The following is a 15,031-nucleotide window of genomic DNA, read 5'->3' on the forward strand; positions in this document are numbered from 1 at the left end:
TTGTGAAAGCCAGTTATTTCAGATGAATAATTCCCCATTTGAATTCCCAAATACTCTATTGATAGTCCCATTTCACCTTGACACAATAACCAAGGAAAAACAACCTTACTTATCATCTAATTAATATAACACAAGACTTTTTGCTAGTCCTCCAATATCTTTGCTAGAAACTCCTCGTTACTGGTGCTATTTATTGCCATGATCCTTATCAAGAGCAAATAGAACTATCATATATGAATATTTGAGTTTTGAAAATGGGAAAGAGAATGGAGGGAGTAAAAGCTACGTAGGTGTAGTACTTAAATTCATAATCAGCTATCAGTTGTGTAACGTATGGCATTTCAAGATTAACGACGAGTTGTATAACAGTCTTGGAGGTTGGACCCTAGTAGTATGCATGTAGCATGACGCACACATGTACAGCCACAAAAACAAAGGGCAAAATGTAAAGAATCCTGTCCCTGGCACCAAATGGATTGGTCGTCTCTGAAGCGTGTTTGTTCCTCTAGTTGTAGGCGTTGTTGAGGTAGAAGTAGAGGCCGGCCAGAGCGATGATCCCGGCGACAATGGCGATCGGCAAGGCCTGCCTGCAAATACAGTAGATGCAAAGTCTCTGCTAAACCAGTTGATTTATTCCTTGACTAGTACATTAACTCTACATGCTTAATGCATATTCGAAAATTTGAATTCCTTTTTTCATGAGATCTTCATAGTTTTTCTGTAAGCTTGTTATATTACCCGATTGCTTCGTCCTTCTTCAGCTGCTCCTTCCTCGCCTTGCGGGCATCGGTAGCATTCGCGTTCTTGGACACCGCCGGCTGGTATGTTCTGAACCTCCTCTTTGGAGCTCCACAAACTGTATCAACAGTGAACAAGGATTCCTCAACCATTGGGAGAGGAGTATATATCCTTCTCATGTGGGCAGTCATAAGTAATAAGGACATCGTATACATGTTAACATTAAATGTTTGTGTGTTTTTAAACAAATGAGTTACTACGCTTGATTCCATAACGCGTGAATTACTGGTGTAGCGTGATTTATTTGTTCGAAATGGTTGCCATGGTGTTCAACTTTATACATGGAAAATCAGGAATTAAAAGCATGATGCATAGGCGTTGTATGTAGTACTCTGTACTCCTATGTTCCTTGTTAGCGAGTTGCTATGCATTGGATAATAAGAGTGCTCCAGATGTAAACATTCTCAAGCGCACAAATGCACAGGAAACCTCTGCACCGCTGAAAGCCAACAAGAAGCACAAGCTCTATATTTGCCATGGCCCATGGGCGCATGCATCAAGTGACTGAAGTGAGGGAATTAGATGAACAGAGAGAGGAAGAAGAAGAAGCAGAGGACTCTGCTGGAGCTCATCCTCACCGGGGCAGAAGTAGTTGTCGGCCAGCTTCTCAAACGGGGTCCTGTCGTTGTAGATGTACCTGCACGGCAGAGGGGCGAAGGCAACCATAAAACATCAAGCTTGCAGGGCTGCTGGCAACGCCATGGCATGGCAGAGCGCACGATCGAGCAGCGCGCCGCTCACCCGCAGTCGCGGCAGATGTAGGCCTGCTTGGACGCGACCCGCATGGTGATCCGCGCGGCCGCGGCGCCCGCCCGCCGCCGCGCGGGCGCCGGCAGCCGCAGCGCCGGCCACGGCGCCGAGAACGACGACCGGAGCGGCGCCGCCGGCGCGCGCGCCAGGGACGACGCCGGAGCCTGCAGGGCCATCGCTGCTAGCTGCCGGCTGCCAGGGGACGACGAGGAAGAAGGCGGCGGCGGCGGCGGCAACACAGCAGCGGGGCAATGACGACGTGGCGGAGCTGGCGGAGCCGAGGAGAGGGGATAAGAGGGAGGGAGCGAGAGGGGCGATTGGCTGGTGTGGCAGCGAGCTCCGACGCGTCGCTTTTTTTTTGTTCTCCTTTTGCTTTTTGGTGCGAGCGTGAGGTGATGAGGTGGAGTTGGCAGCTGCAGGCGCGGGGGAAGGGAAGTGTGGAAGCTGCGTGGCGGCCATGGTCACCCTTCGCTCGCTATCCCTTCCCTCTGGACGCGCTCGCCACACCGGGCTCCTGTTTTCAGTCTACTCTCTCTCTCTCTCTCATTTGTACAAAATTGCCCATTTATAACAAGAAAAACTGAAGGGTTTTTGTACAAAATTTACATGGCTTCCTCGATCTATCATCAGCGCCGGCTCATCATATTCACCACCGCGCTATTTTCACTCTGCTCAGTTTTATAAAAAGAAAGAGAAAAGTGGATGAAACTATAGAAGCATGGATTCCAATATCGGTAAAAATGATCCCCCCTCCTTTCAGTAATTTTACAAAGAGACTCTAATTCCGTGAGGCCGACTCAACTTTTACAGGCCTGGATGTAGGGTTGTAAATAGTACGAATATTTCCCGACCGACCGAGAGCAGTCGGATAGTGATTCGGATATTATTTTCGGATATCCAATACGAATTCAGATATTTTTATTCAGATTCGGATACAATATGTGTGATATCCGTCGGATATCGGATATCCGATAGGATAATCCGGATAGGTGATTTGGATATTTAATTCGGATACTTTTACAATATATATATTTTAATGAAGATCTAATTTAAACTCTAAAAAATTATAACTAATTCATTTCAAATAAAAAAACGAAATTAGTACCAAAAATTTTCTAGAAATATAATCTACCTACCACCACTACTCTAGTTTTACAATACAAAATATATACATTAATAAAAAATTTAATTTTGTCTCTAGAAATTTATAACTAATTCATTTCAAATAAAAAAAATAAAATTAGCACAAAAAATTTTCTAAAAAATACAATCACCTATTGCCACACTATAGAAGTTGAATCTTTTCTATTCTTAGCTTAGTTTAAGAACTAAAGCCAGACTTTAGCAATAATTCAACGTCCCATTTTAATAAAAACTCAATATCATATAATAATTCAAACTCTAGCAATAAATTGATATCTCCTACATATTTATGCATGTAATAAATCAAAATGTCAATGTCGTGTAATTGAGTGCCTAAAATGGTATGCCATATATTGTTAATGTGGCTAATCAAGATTGATTTTAGTTCAAATCTAGCCTCCAAAATAGACGAATCAATTCGAGTGCTCCAAGTATCATCAATGTAACAAGTTATAACATCGTATAATTCAGTATTTCTAATCTAAGCTATGTGGCATGTCAGAATGTCAATGTAATTGAATCTCTCTCATCTATGTAATCATTGGAAAAGTTGTTTATTAATTGCGTCTTTAAGTATAATTTAATTAACCGCATCATAACTAAAATAACGTGACAAAGCCTCGAATGTCAAACATTTGATTCATCAATGTTAATAATATTGTTCACAACTTTATTACAATAATTTGACAAAGATAAGCGGACAAGCCTCCGCTATCATAATCTTTTCTAATAAACGTCTCAAATTTAGACAAAATACATTTATTGGACTCAAAGACTAATTTAACCATCTCCACACAGTAGAGAGCCGCTGACTAGATTCTTCTTGGTAGTGGGGACATGCTACACCTTCTTCAACTGCACGATCTTCTCTGAAGTAAGCTTCAGATTTACCATACCAACACCAAGAACACACACATGTGGTCCATTCCCCGGAGCAAGTCCCTCCGACCTGGTAAGAAGAAAACAAAGAAGCATCATCACACACACATGAATATTAGCTCCAGTGTCAATCCACCACTCGGGTGAACAAAATACTGAAAGAACTGTAGTTAATAAATTACCGTACCCCTATGTTCCCCCAGTCTCGCTAATTACCATGTTGGCTGATTTCTTGCCTTTGCGATTCGGACACTTAGCAGCAAAGTGACCCAAACTGTCACACACAAAGTAAGCTCCCTTCTTCTTTTTCTTGAACGTGGTTGTTCGTTTAGTCTTTGTTTGGTTATGCGGTGGCTTCTTCTTGTTCTTGTGGAAATTGTTTTTCTAAACAAAGTTGGCGCTAGAAGCTCCAACAATTCCCTTTTCCACGTGTATCTTTTTCTCTCGCCTTCTCTTCAACATCAAGAGTCCCAATGAGTCCATCGATGGTGAACTCGTGTCTCTTGTGTTTTGTTGAAGTCGGAAAATCCCCGCTCTCAAAAAAAGGTAGCAAAATCCCCCAAGAAGGTGGCAATTTAGAGAAATACCTCCGGCCACAAACTTGTTGGGTCTCTTTGCTACAATTTTTTGAGATCTTTTGCTAGTGTCTGTATTTCATCAGCTTGTTCTACCATAGAACGGTCTTCAACCATCCTATAGTCAAGGAACTATTTCATGATATAGAACTCACTGCTAGCATCAGAAACTCCATATTGAGCCTCAAGAGTATCCCACATATCCTTACCAGTTGTGAGCCAGATATATGTCTCTACAAGATTTTCTGCAAGAACACTAATGATGCAGCCTCGTAAAAGGTTATCGGTAGAATCGAACGCACTCCCTTCCTCTGGAGTGAACTATTCGGTCTTCCCCTTTGTTGCATGCATCAGGTTCATAGCCGTCAACCACAGTATAAGTCGTTCACGCCAACGTTTGTAGTTGGAACCATCAAAAGGAGGTGGTTTGATTGTTGCAGCAAAGCTAGCTACCGAAAGCCTCTTAACACGTTCAGGTTTTTGGATTGTTAGAAAAATAGACAGATTTTGGTATATTTTAATTCCAAATATTATTAGCAATTCCATGACATGACTTAGTGATCCCGTGATAACAAAATATGTGCTAGTGTTCATGTTAATCTCACTAAAAACATGAACAAGTTAATAAACCACAGATGGTTTAGAATGTACCACAAGACGGGACCAGTGCCTGAGGCACCGGGTGCATTATTACCAGCTGGAATAGTCATATATTCGACTAGCCTTGTTCGATGTAGCCGTACAAACTTGATGCAGGAAGTGGTTCGCAGTGCAGTCCCACGAACGGCCACCAAGAAGTAGACAAAGTAGTCGTTCACTCCACCAGGATGTAGACGACGTAGTCGTTCAGGCCACCAGGAAGTAGACGACATAGTCGTTCAGGTAGCGAGCAGTCGCGTCAAGACGCTCTCCACAAACCTGATTGCCCGATATCCCGAGTAGGATCTTCAGCGTGTAGAGGTTCTGGAGGCCTGCTCTCGCCAGGACTGTGCACGCAGTGCTAGCGATGGAAATGCAGAGCGCAATAGAGGGAGAAGGGCGAGGTCTCCTTAGTAGGAGTATCTGAGAGAGTGCTTGAGGTGTGTGAAAATGAGAGGGGGCTTGTCTCCTTATATAGTTGATCCTAGAGGAAAGGTGGATGAACCTGGACAACAATGACCATCAATTTGCATCATTAACCCGCCATCAATTTTCTTTTAATAACCAATTACAACCCAACAATCAATCTCCTCTATTATCAATATTTATCTCCTCATGACTCCATAGCATTAATAGTAGGCTTTAATTCTTTTCCATTTAATTATTGATAAATTCCAACAAAATTCACCTCAGTGTCTCGGAAGACAATCGCTAGGCGGCTAACTGCAGATGGCTCTTACTAGGCGGCATCTGCCTATGATGTTCCTTTTCAGACAACCGTTGGGAACAAGTGTGGCAAATGAAAGTGGAAAACAAGTGTCGTTTCTTCTTGTGGCTACTTATTCAATGCAAACCACCTACAGCAAACAGGATCATCCAACGAGGCGGCACGGCTGATGCAATTTGCAAACTGTGCCATTGCAGAGAAGGAACAACCTTGCACATGTTGGCAAACTGCTCTTACGCTAAGGAGCTATGGCGTTTACTAGCACACCGAGCCTAGCCTCCACCACCTTTGTGCAGATTTATCCGCAGCCATCCAATGTCAAAGATTGGCGGGAGCAACTCACTAAGGCTACTGGTCTTGATCATGATCGCCTCCGGCAAATCCTCACCTATGCCACTCGGAACATTTGACAACAAAGCACTACCTGCAGATCAGTCGTTGCCTCTACTGATTATGCAACAGCTTACCCACAGGCTCATGCAAACCCGGTTGTCTAGTTCTTAGCTCCACACAAACTGTGTGTTGAGTTGTTTTCTTTTCCCTGTTCTTTTTCCTTTTATTTAGCTCGTGAAAATACTTGTTTTTTCTGGACTCCTCTTTGATGCACAAGCAGAGCACCTGCTATAGTTTCTCAGAAAAAAAAAACTGCAAGACAGACCTTAGTTATTTCTATGGTTTTTAGTAAACGGCATGCTGATAGGCTGATGGGACTCGTTTGACAAAGGAAGGACACAGTTTTATTTTTCACAAGATCACATAAGGAAATAAATAGTACACTAGTGAGGATACGCACGTACAATGTTTTACTCCAAACTAGAATAGACGCACGTGCGACACGCACGTGATTTAAAAAAATTAAATAGATTAATCACAAAGAAAAAACTTAAATAGATTTTAATTCAAAAGTATATTTAATTAAATTTTAAAAATATGTAGGTTAGGGAAACACAAATCTAATGTAAGTATGTAACAGGACCGGACAACAACAAATAATTGGGAACAAATTATATGCATATTTCTCTTCATGAAATCTATTTTTTCAAATATAGAAAAAGAAATGATATCACATCCATTCTCCTTCTTAGAAAAAGAAAAAAAAGAGGTTAAGATCAAGATCAAAATTAATCCTATGCGTGAGTAGTGCTAAATAAAACTTAATAACTTATCTTAAAACAGTTTGAAGCTCTAGCGGCAATAAATTAAACGTTAAGCATACTTAGAGGTGGGCATAATTAACAGAGATCGAAAATCCAACCGAATGACCAGATCGAAAATCGAACTGAAATGATTGAGACCGAAACTATTTGATTACAATTTCAGTTCCAAGAAGTAACTAACCGAATTAAACATGGTTAATTAAGTCTTGACTCTGTTAACCGAAATATACATTAGAGCCCAGCAAAATTCCAGCCCAAACCGGCCCAATAGCCCACCATTACTAACTCTGTGTGTGTGTGTGTGTATATATATATATATATATATATATATATATATATATATATATATATATATATACAGGGCCGGTCTATTTAGCATCCCTGGTGTTGAATAATATTCAACACCCATGGCGGAGCGCCGCCCCTCCTCCGGCGGCATGGAAATTACGGTTAATGCTTGAGTCGGTAGTAAATTTTAGTGTTTGGTTTGCTTTTAATATAGTTTGCGGTGGATCTGGTCAAATTTTTATGGGTTGACGCGGTCATGGAGTATTTAATACATTTTAAATGACTTGCATGTTTTTTTAGAGTTGGTTGACCAGTGAATATGGCGCCATGAGTGTTTCGCTGTCTTGCCCGCGTATCGCTGAAGTATAAATTGGATTGCCATGGAGTAAAAAGTAGTTTTGTCGAAAGCGGTTCATGCTTCCCAGCATGTGAGTAAAAAGTAGTTTTCCGGCGTCATGGATATTACGGTTAATGCTTAAGTTGGTAGTAAAATTTAGTGTTTGGTTTGCTTTTAACTTAGTTTGCAGTGGATCTAGTCAAATTCTCATGGGCTGACGTGGCCATGGGGTATTTAATATATTTTCAATGATTTGCAATTTTTTTAGCATAGGTTGACCAGTGAATATGGCGACATGAGCATGTCATATCTTCCCATGTTTGATGTAAATATTTAGATGGAGTATAAATTGGAATCTGCGGAAGTGAAAAACTACGACACACTTACGTGTGGGTCGTGGTATCCAAAAAAGATGTTGTTCCAGTCGTGTGTGTCTTATGGGCTGCCTTGAACGTGTACCGCTGAAGTATAAATTAGAGTGTATGGAAGTAAAAAGTAGTATTTCGAAAGTCTAAGTGCAGTGAAAGGAAAATAATACTTGACGCTCCTATCTAGGCATTATGGATGAAGCCTCGACGAGTTGCACGTTACATGTTATGGGCCATGATAAGTAAAAAGATGTATCCAAAGCAGTCAAAAAGGTGTGGTTTTTGTGTACTACTCGTTTGGTTCACTAATATGTGAATCGTTCACATGAATTACTTTTGAACTCTAGAAGTAAAATGATATATCCATATGATTAAAAATCGTTTCACAAGTGCGTGTTTTATTATGTGCTCTCGATTAGCTTAAAAATCCTGGTCCTCAATAAGCAAAATGATTTATCCAGAAAGGAGTTAATTTATGGGCTCTTGGGAGTAAAATAGTGTGATTTTGTTTACTCCACAATTTCTTTGCTTATATGTGGATCATGGGGATGGATTAATACAACCATAGAGTATGAATGCTCTCATGACCATTGAGTACTAATGTAAATATACCTTGAATACTGCACGCCCCTATTACTTATTTGCTAGTTGTCACCTAGAATACTTATTCCCCACGTCGCTTCAATGCTCATTAATTTTATTGCTACAATAAATTTGGACTTAATACTGTGAATGGCGTTGATCTGGACCCAACACTTTTGTCTTAAGGCACTACTTTTTGTGAACTAAAAAATACTAACGCTATCAGCAATAAGAAACATCAATTATAACAGGAACACAATTTGAATTTACCATCAGCAATAAGAGACCACACCATTTTTTTGATTTATACTCTCGCCAACAATTATATCCTACTTGTTTGGTTCTATAATATGTGAATCATTGGGATGGAGTACTTGTGTCCACTATAAGTAAAATGTTTTAGCCATTAGAGTAAAAATCATTCGTATTGCTTTATGTAAAATGTTAGAGCGATTTGAGTAAAAATCTTTTCGCAAGTGCGCATATTTGCTATGATGAATATAGAGAATGTCACATAAATGTGAAGTAAATTTTTTTCGAAGAAGGCGCGTGATGTAAAATTAATGGGTAAGCTAGATATATATATAAGAAGTGGTTTTTTCCCGATGTATATGTGTGTTGTCTATGAGCAGGCATGTGGTTGGGGAGTAAATTTCATTGGCAAGCTAAGTAATTATCATTTGAAATATTATTTCTTGACAATTTGGAAATTCCATTGTCGTGTTCAAAATAACTTTATGACTTTCACGGTGATATGAAAACAACAGCATAACAATAATAAGATGGAGTAAAAATTATATGTACAAGGAGTCAACTCAAGACTCAGCCACCTATACGTGAACTCAAGACTCAGCCAGTCAGGTGATATTTCTGTTGTCCATTGATTTCACTCAATTTATTGCACGCATGATCTCCTTGTTTTGTGGGGTGTAGCTCTTTAATTGGCCAATTTGTTTTGATTTCGTCCAATTTATTGCACGACTTTTTAATTGGCCAACATATTATGGGGTGTAGCTTTTTAACTGCATTGATGAATATGGTATACGCTAGTTGGGTAGTAATTATCGGTAGTGGTGGGCTGTGGATTTTACTCGCCGGAGTAGGGGCAGCGTCGTCGGGATGTTGAATATTATTCAACACCCTGTGTGTAGAATATATATATATATATATATATATATATATATATATATATAGTATTATGGTATAATGCACCTGGATGCATTCTGTATAGAGAATGCACCCACCCTCTCAGTTGCAACTACTGTGACTGTTCTAGTTGCAACTGGATTGTGTCCAATTGCAACGGTTCGCGTCCAGTTGCAACCGGGTCAGTCCGAGTTGCAACCAAATTTGTTCGAGTTGCAACCGGTTTGTGTCCAGTTGCAATTAGTTCCGTCTAGTTGCAGTTGGTCTATTCTTCTTGTTGCAATTGATGTAGTCTCTCAGTTGCAATTGCAGGGTATAAGTGCATTTTGTACACAGAATACACCTTGTCGCAACCTTCACTAACTAGACTTGCAACTAGGTTGTAACTAGTTGAAACCAGTAGCAATTGTGCAAAAACAAGGTTTTAAGTGGTCGCAACTAGTGCTAACTACGCTACAGCCAAGTTGCAATTGTAATATAGCTATGATAGCAACTCATAGTATCGTGATGTTGCAATTACATACTTGAAAAAAATTCATCAAATATAGTCTTAATGGATCTCATTTTGTGAAGCACATTTTTTCCAACAACCTAATGCAAATAGATCTGAAATCGGAGCTACGGTTTAAGAGATATTGTATTTTTTTTATCCAAATCAATAAAAGATTCTCTGCATGCGGCTTTTTGGTGGGTGGCGGGATTGAGCTGTGGTTGGTTGGCGAGTCCGGCGGTGGGTCTGTGCATTTGCTATAGCAAATACACCTTGTTGCATTTTAGTCTCGTCGTGTGTGTATATATATATATATATACACTTACTCTAATTCAGTCACTCATCCCAACCCACTCCCGTTCCCAGTCCCACGGTTCCCCCCAACGCACCACCGGCCATCAGGCCACCACAAGCTGCAGCCGTGGCCGGCGGCGCGGCACCCGCGCCCTCGTCTCGCAGCCGCGAAGACCGGGGCCCGCGCGCCTGCATGCTGCGCGCGCGGCTGGCGTGCTGCAGCCTGGAGCAGCGCTGGCATGGCCGGCGTGCTGCAGGGCCAACGCCGCCTTCACACTACTACAAAACATAGATGTGGTAACATACTCTTGTAACACAATTATCAATGTGATATAAAGAAGTTTTATAGAAACACAAAGCTATGTGTTACAAATGAAGGCGGTAACACATAGCGCTTGCTTTGAAAAAATATATTATAGGCAATCGTTATAGTAACACTAAATTAATATTACAGCCAAGATGCTACAGAATAGTACTATGTTGTAACACTAGACTGGAACATGTAAAACAAGTCACAAATGCATATACTATAGTAGCACAAAAATAATATTACAATAGAAGTGTTATAAAGACCTTTATGATGAATATCATGTTTGTGCTGCCCAGCATAGCGACCTTCATGAACAACCTTTAAGGGTTGCATTTCGAGATTTTTGATTTATGCTTACCTATGACTTGCACAGCCTAGCATTTAGCAAAAAGCAGAAAATGGGTCACCGTAGATGGGCAATAATTGAGAGCCCCAGCATGTTGTGTGGTGCGGATGGGTGTCCGATGTCGGCTGGTGTCATGGGCGGCGGTGTCATTGCGCCTCTAGAGCCGAGATGGGAGCCACTGGTGGGTAGTTCTATTGGACATGAAGAATAATGTACAATGTGAGAGGAGAAATACCAAAAGAGGTTAGTGTAGGCCGGAGTGAGGCGCGACCGAGAGGGTCGAGGTGCTGTCGGCGGCCAAGCACAACCGCACAAGACTTTGCGGGTGACGCTACGAGAGAGGGAAGGTTGGGAGGTTAGGAGGCGATTGGTCGGGAGCTGCTGGGGCTTGTACTCCCCGACAGGATTGGGGGTGAGAATAGGAGGGGGCTAGGAGACTGGGAGCTACAAATAGAAAGTTAGAGAGGTAGGGACTGAGACAAGTTTTACACGGCGGTGGTGGGCTGATGACATGGCCCAACTACCTTAGCTAAGCTCAGTAACATTTCCTAACAAGCTAAGCCAAGCTAAGCCACTAATGAGTTGAGCCGAGCCACAAGTTTTTCATCCAATCTTACAATAAAATTATCACTCTTTATGATTAAACTATGCAGAAGTGGAAGACTGCGGAAACCAATCTTCTGCACCCACACCATACCATGATAAATGCTATACTTTTTTCCTACAACATCGATCAAATTTGATCCAAAAATGTATCTACAAAATTATGCTAATTTGATCCAAACATGTATCTACAAAATTATGCTAATTTGATTCAAACCTGTATGTAGGAAATTTGTCGGGTCACCGATTAAAAAAAATGTCATAAGAAAAAAAAAGAACAATTACAAAATTTATTTGGCATAAAACTAGAGGTCGTTTGGAGATTTACACCAATCTGCCCTTATCTCTCTCCCGTCCTCACCGCTGCTCCAACCCACACGCGATTCCTCCAACGCCGCGCCGATCTCCATCCCCACCTTGGGACTCCAGGCCTCCCCATCGATGTCCGTCGCCGCCCGTCCCCATCCCCCGTCCGCGGCCGCCCATCCCCGTCCCTTACCGTGGCACCGGCGAGCGGGCATGGCCCCTTGGCACCTGATCCGTTTCCGCGCGACCGGCGGGCCGAGCTTGCGGCCGTGCCGGCGCCGCCCGTCCCTCGCTGTACTCCACAATGGTGCCTGCCGTTCCCGCCCAGGCCTCTCCTCACCGGAGCTCGCGGCCACCCTCGCCTAGGCGGCCATCGCGGCCGTCGCGTCTCGCGTCCCCACCCGGGCGGCCTTCAGCACTGAGGCACCGCCCGTCCTGCCCGGGTGCCCCTCCCCTCCCTTGCCAGCGCGGCGGGACCTGGCCCTCGTTGGCGCCCCTTCCCGCCCAGGCTGGAGCCGCGCGTACCGGCCTAGGCCGGCGACGCCCGTCGCCGTCCGGCAATCGCTGTCTGCCCTCGCCGCGCGCCCATCCCCGCAGAGGCACTGTCCAAGCCGAGTCACCTGCCCCCACCCTTGCAAGGCCAGGCACGAGCACAACTCGTCACTGTTCAGGTGAGCACTTCCATGGATCCACAAGAGGAGCACGACGAGTGGTTCAACTACGACTACAATGCTGCTTCTGTGACGAACCTTGGCCTGACTTGATGATTGCTTCCTATTTCACATTTTGCACAAGACAAGTGGAGAAAGTCTAAATGTTTGCATATATTTTGATTCTTGCATGTTCTCCTGTTCTGTCATAAATTATATAGTATATATTTTTATGCCTTGCTGATCCGATTGATGGATTGATCTGAAAAGTTTTATGCTGTCCATAAGTCAAAAGGCTATGTTTCATCATTCTTACTTCGTTGAATTTATCCAATTCATGCTTATCACATCCACATAGAACTGAACATGCAGCTTGTTTACTTCAGTTCAATTTTTTGCTCCTGATCATATATGATTGTTTAATTCAGATTTGAGTGTTGGAATTTTCTTTTTGGGGAATCAATATTTCGGAGAATGTGCAGAAACTTGTCCAGTAGTGTTCTTTTAGTTCTGTCTAGTATGAATTCTCCAAATTACACTTCCTACAATTAAAATATAATCATAACTCATACTACTTTCCTTTCTTCTCTTTACTTGACCAAAGAAACATCTATTCCTGATAGAGTGGCGCTGGTGATTTACTTTTGTCTAATAAAAAGGTTATCAGCTGGTTGCTTGTTTTTTAAGAATAATGGCAAATAATCTACTATTAGCTCATTATATGTCGATATATGGGCCTAGTGTCTATGATTTAGATGGATTTCTATTGGAATTAGTGTGAAGATGATAGTAGTTACAAGCAATTATAAAACCAGGAAGCAGAAGGATGGCACCCCAAGATGCTTCTTCTTAGTTAATGATTCCAAACAAAAAGAGGCACTCCTTAGCTAAATCTTTGAAAAATGTATATTAGTCATTATATGTTTAATTTATTAAAGATTAATGTTGCGCAATTCTACCGCTCTATAATGCAATTACATTTCTCTTTCTTTCAATTTGATGCACATACAAAGAATTCAAGTAAAGGTAGGATAACAATAAAAACAAAAGGTAGGTAAGAAGGATATTTTTTCATTCATTGTAGTGATATTTTTACCTTATATTATTTCATATCTTATTTCAGATGATAAGAATCAACAATTAGGATTTGCAATCTACCATTAGGATGGACGAACATAATAGTAATTAATCTAACTCCATGATCTTAACATAAATAATGCTCGTTTGTCGCTTAGTGACTATGTCAATTGAAGTGTCTGGGTCCATAACTTAAGGCTGCTGCCATACTGAGGTCTATCGTTAGTGGGGTCATCAAAAACTAGCGATGCTCTTACCAAAGGTGTGTCAATTGCTTGGCCTTTGAATTATGTTTGCTATGGCTATATTTATATTTTTTATGTAGCATATATGGGTAGTATGATATTTAATATTACAACTTGCTTTCTCTATGCAGGTTTGAGTTACCATAACTGAATTCTTATATTGATGGGTAAACGAATGGATCCAGAAGCAACGAATTTCAAGAATACTATATATTTATATTTTGCTTTTCAGTAGTGGAGGTTTGTACTGTGCACTATTTATTTTTGCTCTTTGTAATCATATTGTTATGTATATAGACTATCATATGATGTGAACCAGTACTACAATTGAAACTTTCCTACAATCAATGCAAGGTCCTATGTTTTTTGGAATATTTGGTTCGTGCAACATGTTATGTTACTCTGAAATTTCATGTCAACATTATATGCCACATGCAGTCGTGAAATAAATATTTATTTAAATTCTGAATGTGTTACAATAGATAAGATTTGTGTTACGAGCTATATGTTCCTTTGTTCTAAACTATATGCTCTACCCCAATGTGAAAGTGTTACTAGAGTTAAAAAAAAGTGTTACATAGACACTTATTGTAACACTTGATAAATGATCTAGTAGATAAGTAATTGTGTTACAAAGTAGTAACACTTGTTTGGATGTAAAAGAACATATATCTTGTGTTCTAATAAATCAGACTATAGTAATATTGGAAATAGGAACACTACGAAAATGTGTTACTAGAGGATGCGGTAACACTTTTATTGACCTACAGTAACACAAGTTGGTGTTACTACATCCATATTCTGTAGTAGTGTCTCTCGATCCAGTCGCTTGGGCTCGCGGCGCCTTGGCTCCCCTCCCATGCGGCTGCAGGGGCTTGTAATTTCATCTCTTAATTTGAGATCGATTTTCTATGTGCATTTGAGGGTGGCTTGTTTGTGGACTTGGATCGATCTTGTGTGTTGATTGTAAGCGCAATCCCAACCTCCATCTCAATCGCGAGGGCGGCGCACAAAGTAGTAGTTTTCTCAATCTATGCTGACGGATCGGAGAGTTGGGTGGCTTTGCCTGCCGGCGGTGGAGGGCTCGTTCGGTAACCGTGTGGGCCCAGGCGGGTATGACTATGATGGGTGAAAAAAATATTTGGTTTGGGGTAGAAACGCTCTCCAACTCTCAATTTCTATGGGTTTCCATCCCCTCCTATCTCTCTCGGCCCTGACATGCGGGTCCAGCATAAGAGGTACAGTAGGCCCGATCTAGGTGAAAAAGGTTTTCAATTATTTTAGATAGATAGAAAACAAGGCACTTCAAGGTAGCTAGGTA

General features: G+C 41.4%; 1 protein-coding gene and 1 long non-coding RNA gene across 2 annotated transcripts; one reads left to right on the forward strand and one right to left on the reverse strand.

The window, feature by feature from the left end:
• Positions 1-271: 271 nt before the first annotated feature.
• On the reverse strand, positions 272-1,993 carry LOC120644535. Its single transcript, XM_039921187.1, has 4 exons — positions 1,540-1,993; positions 1,377-1,435; positions 739-856; positions 272-587 (listed from the first exon to the last, which is right to left on the reverse strand). The coding sequence occupies exons 1-4, from the start codon at positions 1,722-1,724 to the stop codon at positions 506-508; spliced, it is 444 nt and encodes a 147-aa protein (XP_039777121.1). The 5' UTR covers positions 1,725-1,993; the 3' UTR covers positions 272-505.
• Positions 1,994-11,758: 9,765 nt separating this feature from the next.
• On the forward strand, positions 11,759-14,084 carry LOC120644536. The gene is made up of 2 exons (XR_005663793.1): positions 11,759-13,727; positions 13,842-14,084. It is a non-coding gene; the product is annotated as an uncharacterized LOC120644536 (long non-coding RNA).
• Positions 14,085-15,031: the final 947 nt, after the last annotated feature.

This window comes from Panicum virgatum, chromosome 8K (genome assembly GCF_016808335.1).
Source record: "Panicum virgatum strain AP13 chromosome 8K, P.virgatum_v5, whole genome shotgun sequence".
Classification (NCBI taxonomy): Eukaryota; Viridiplantae; Streptophyta; class Magnoliopsida; order Poales; family Poaceae; genus Panicum; species Panicum virgatum.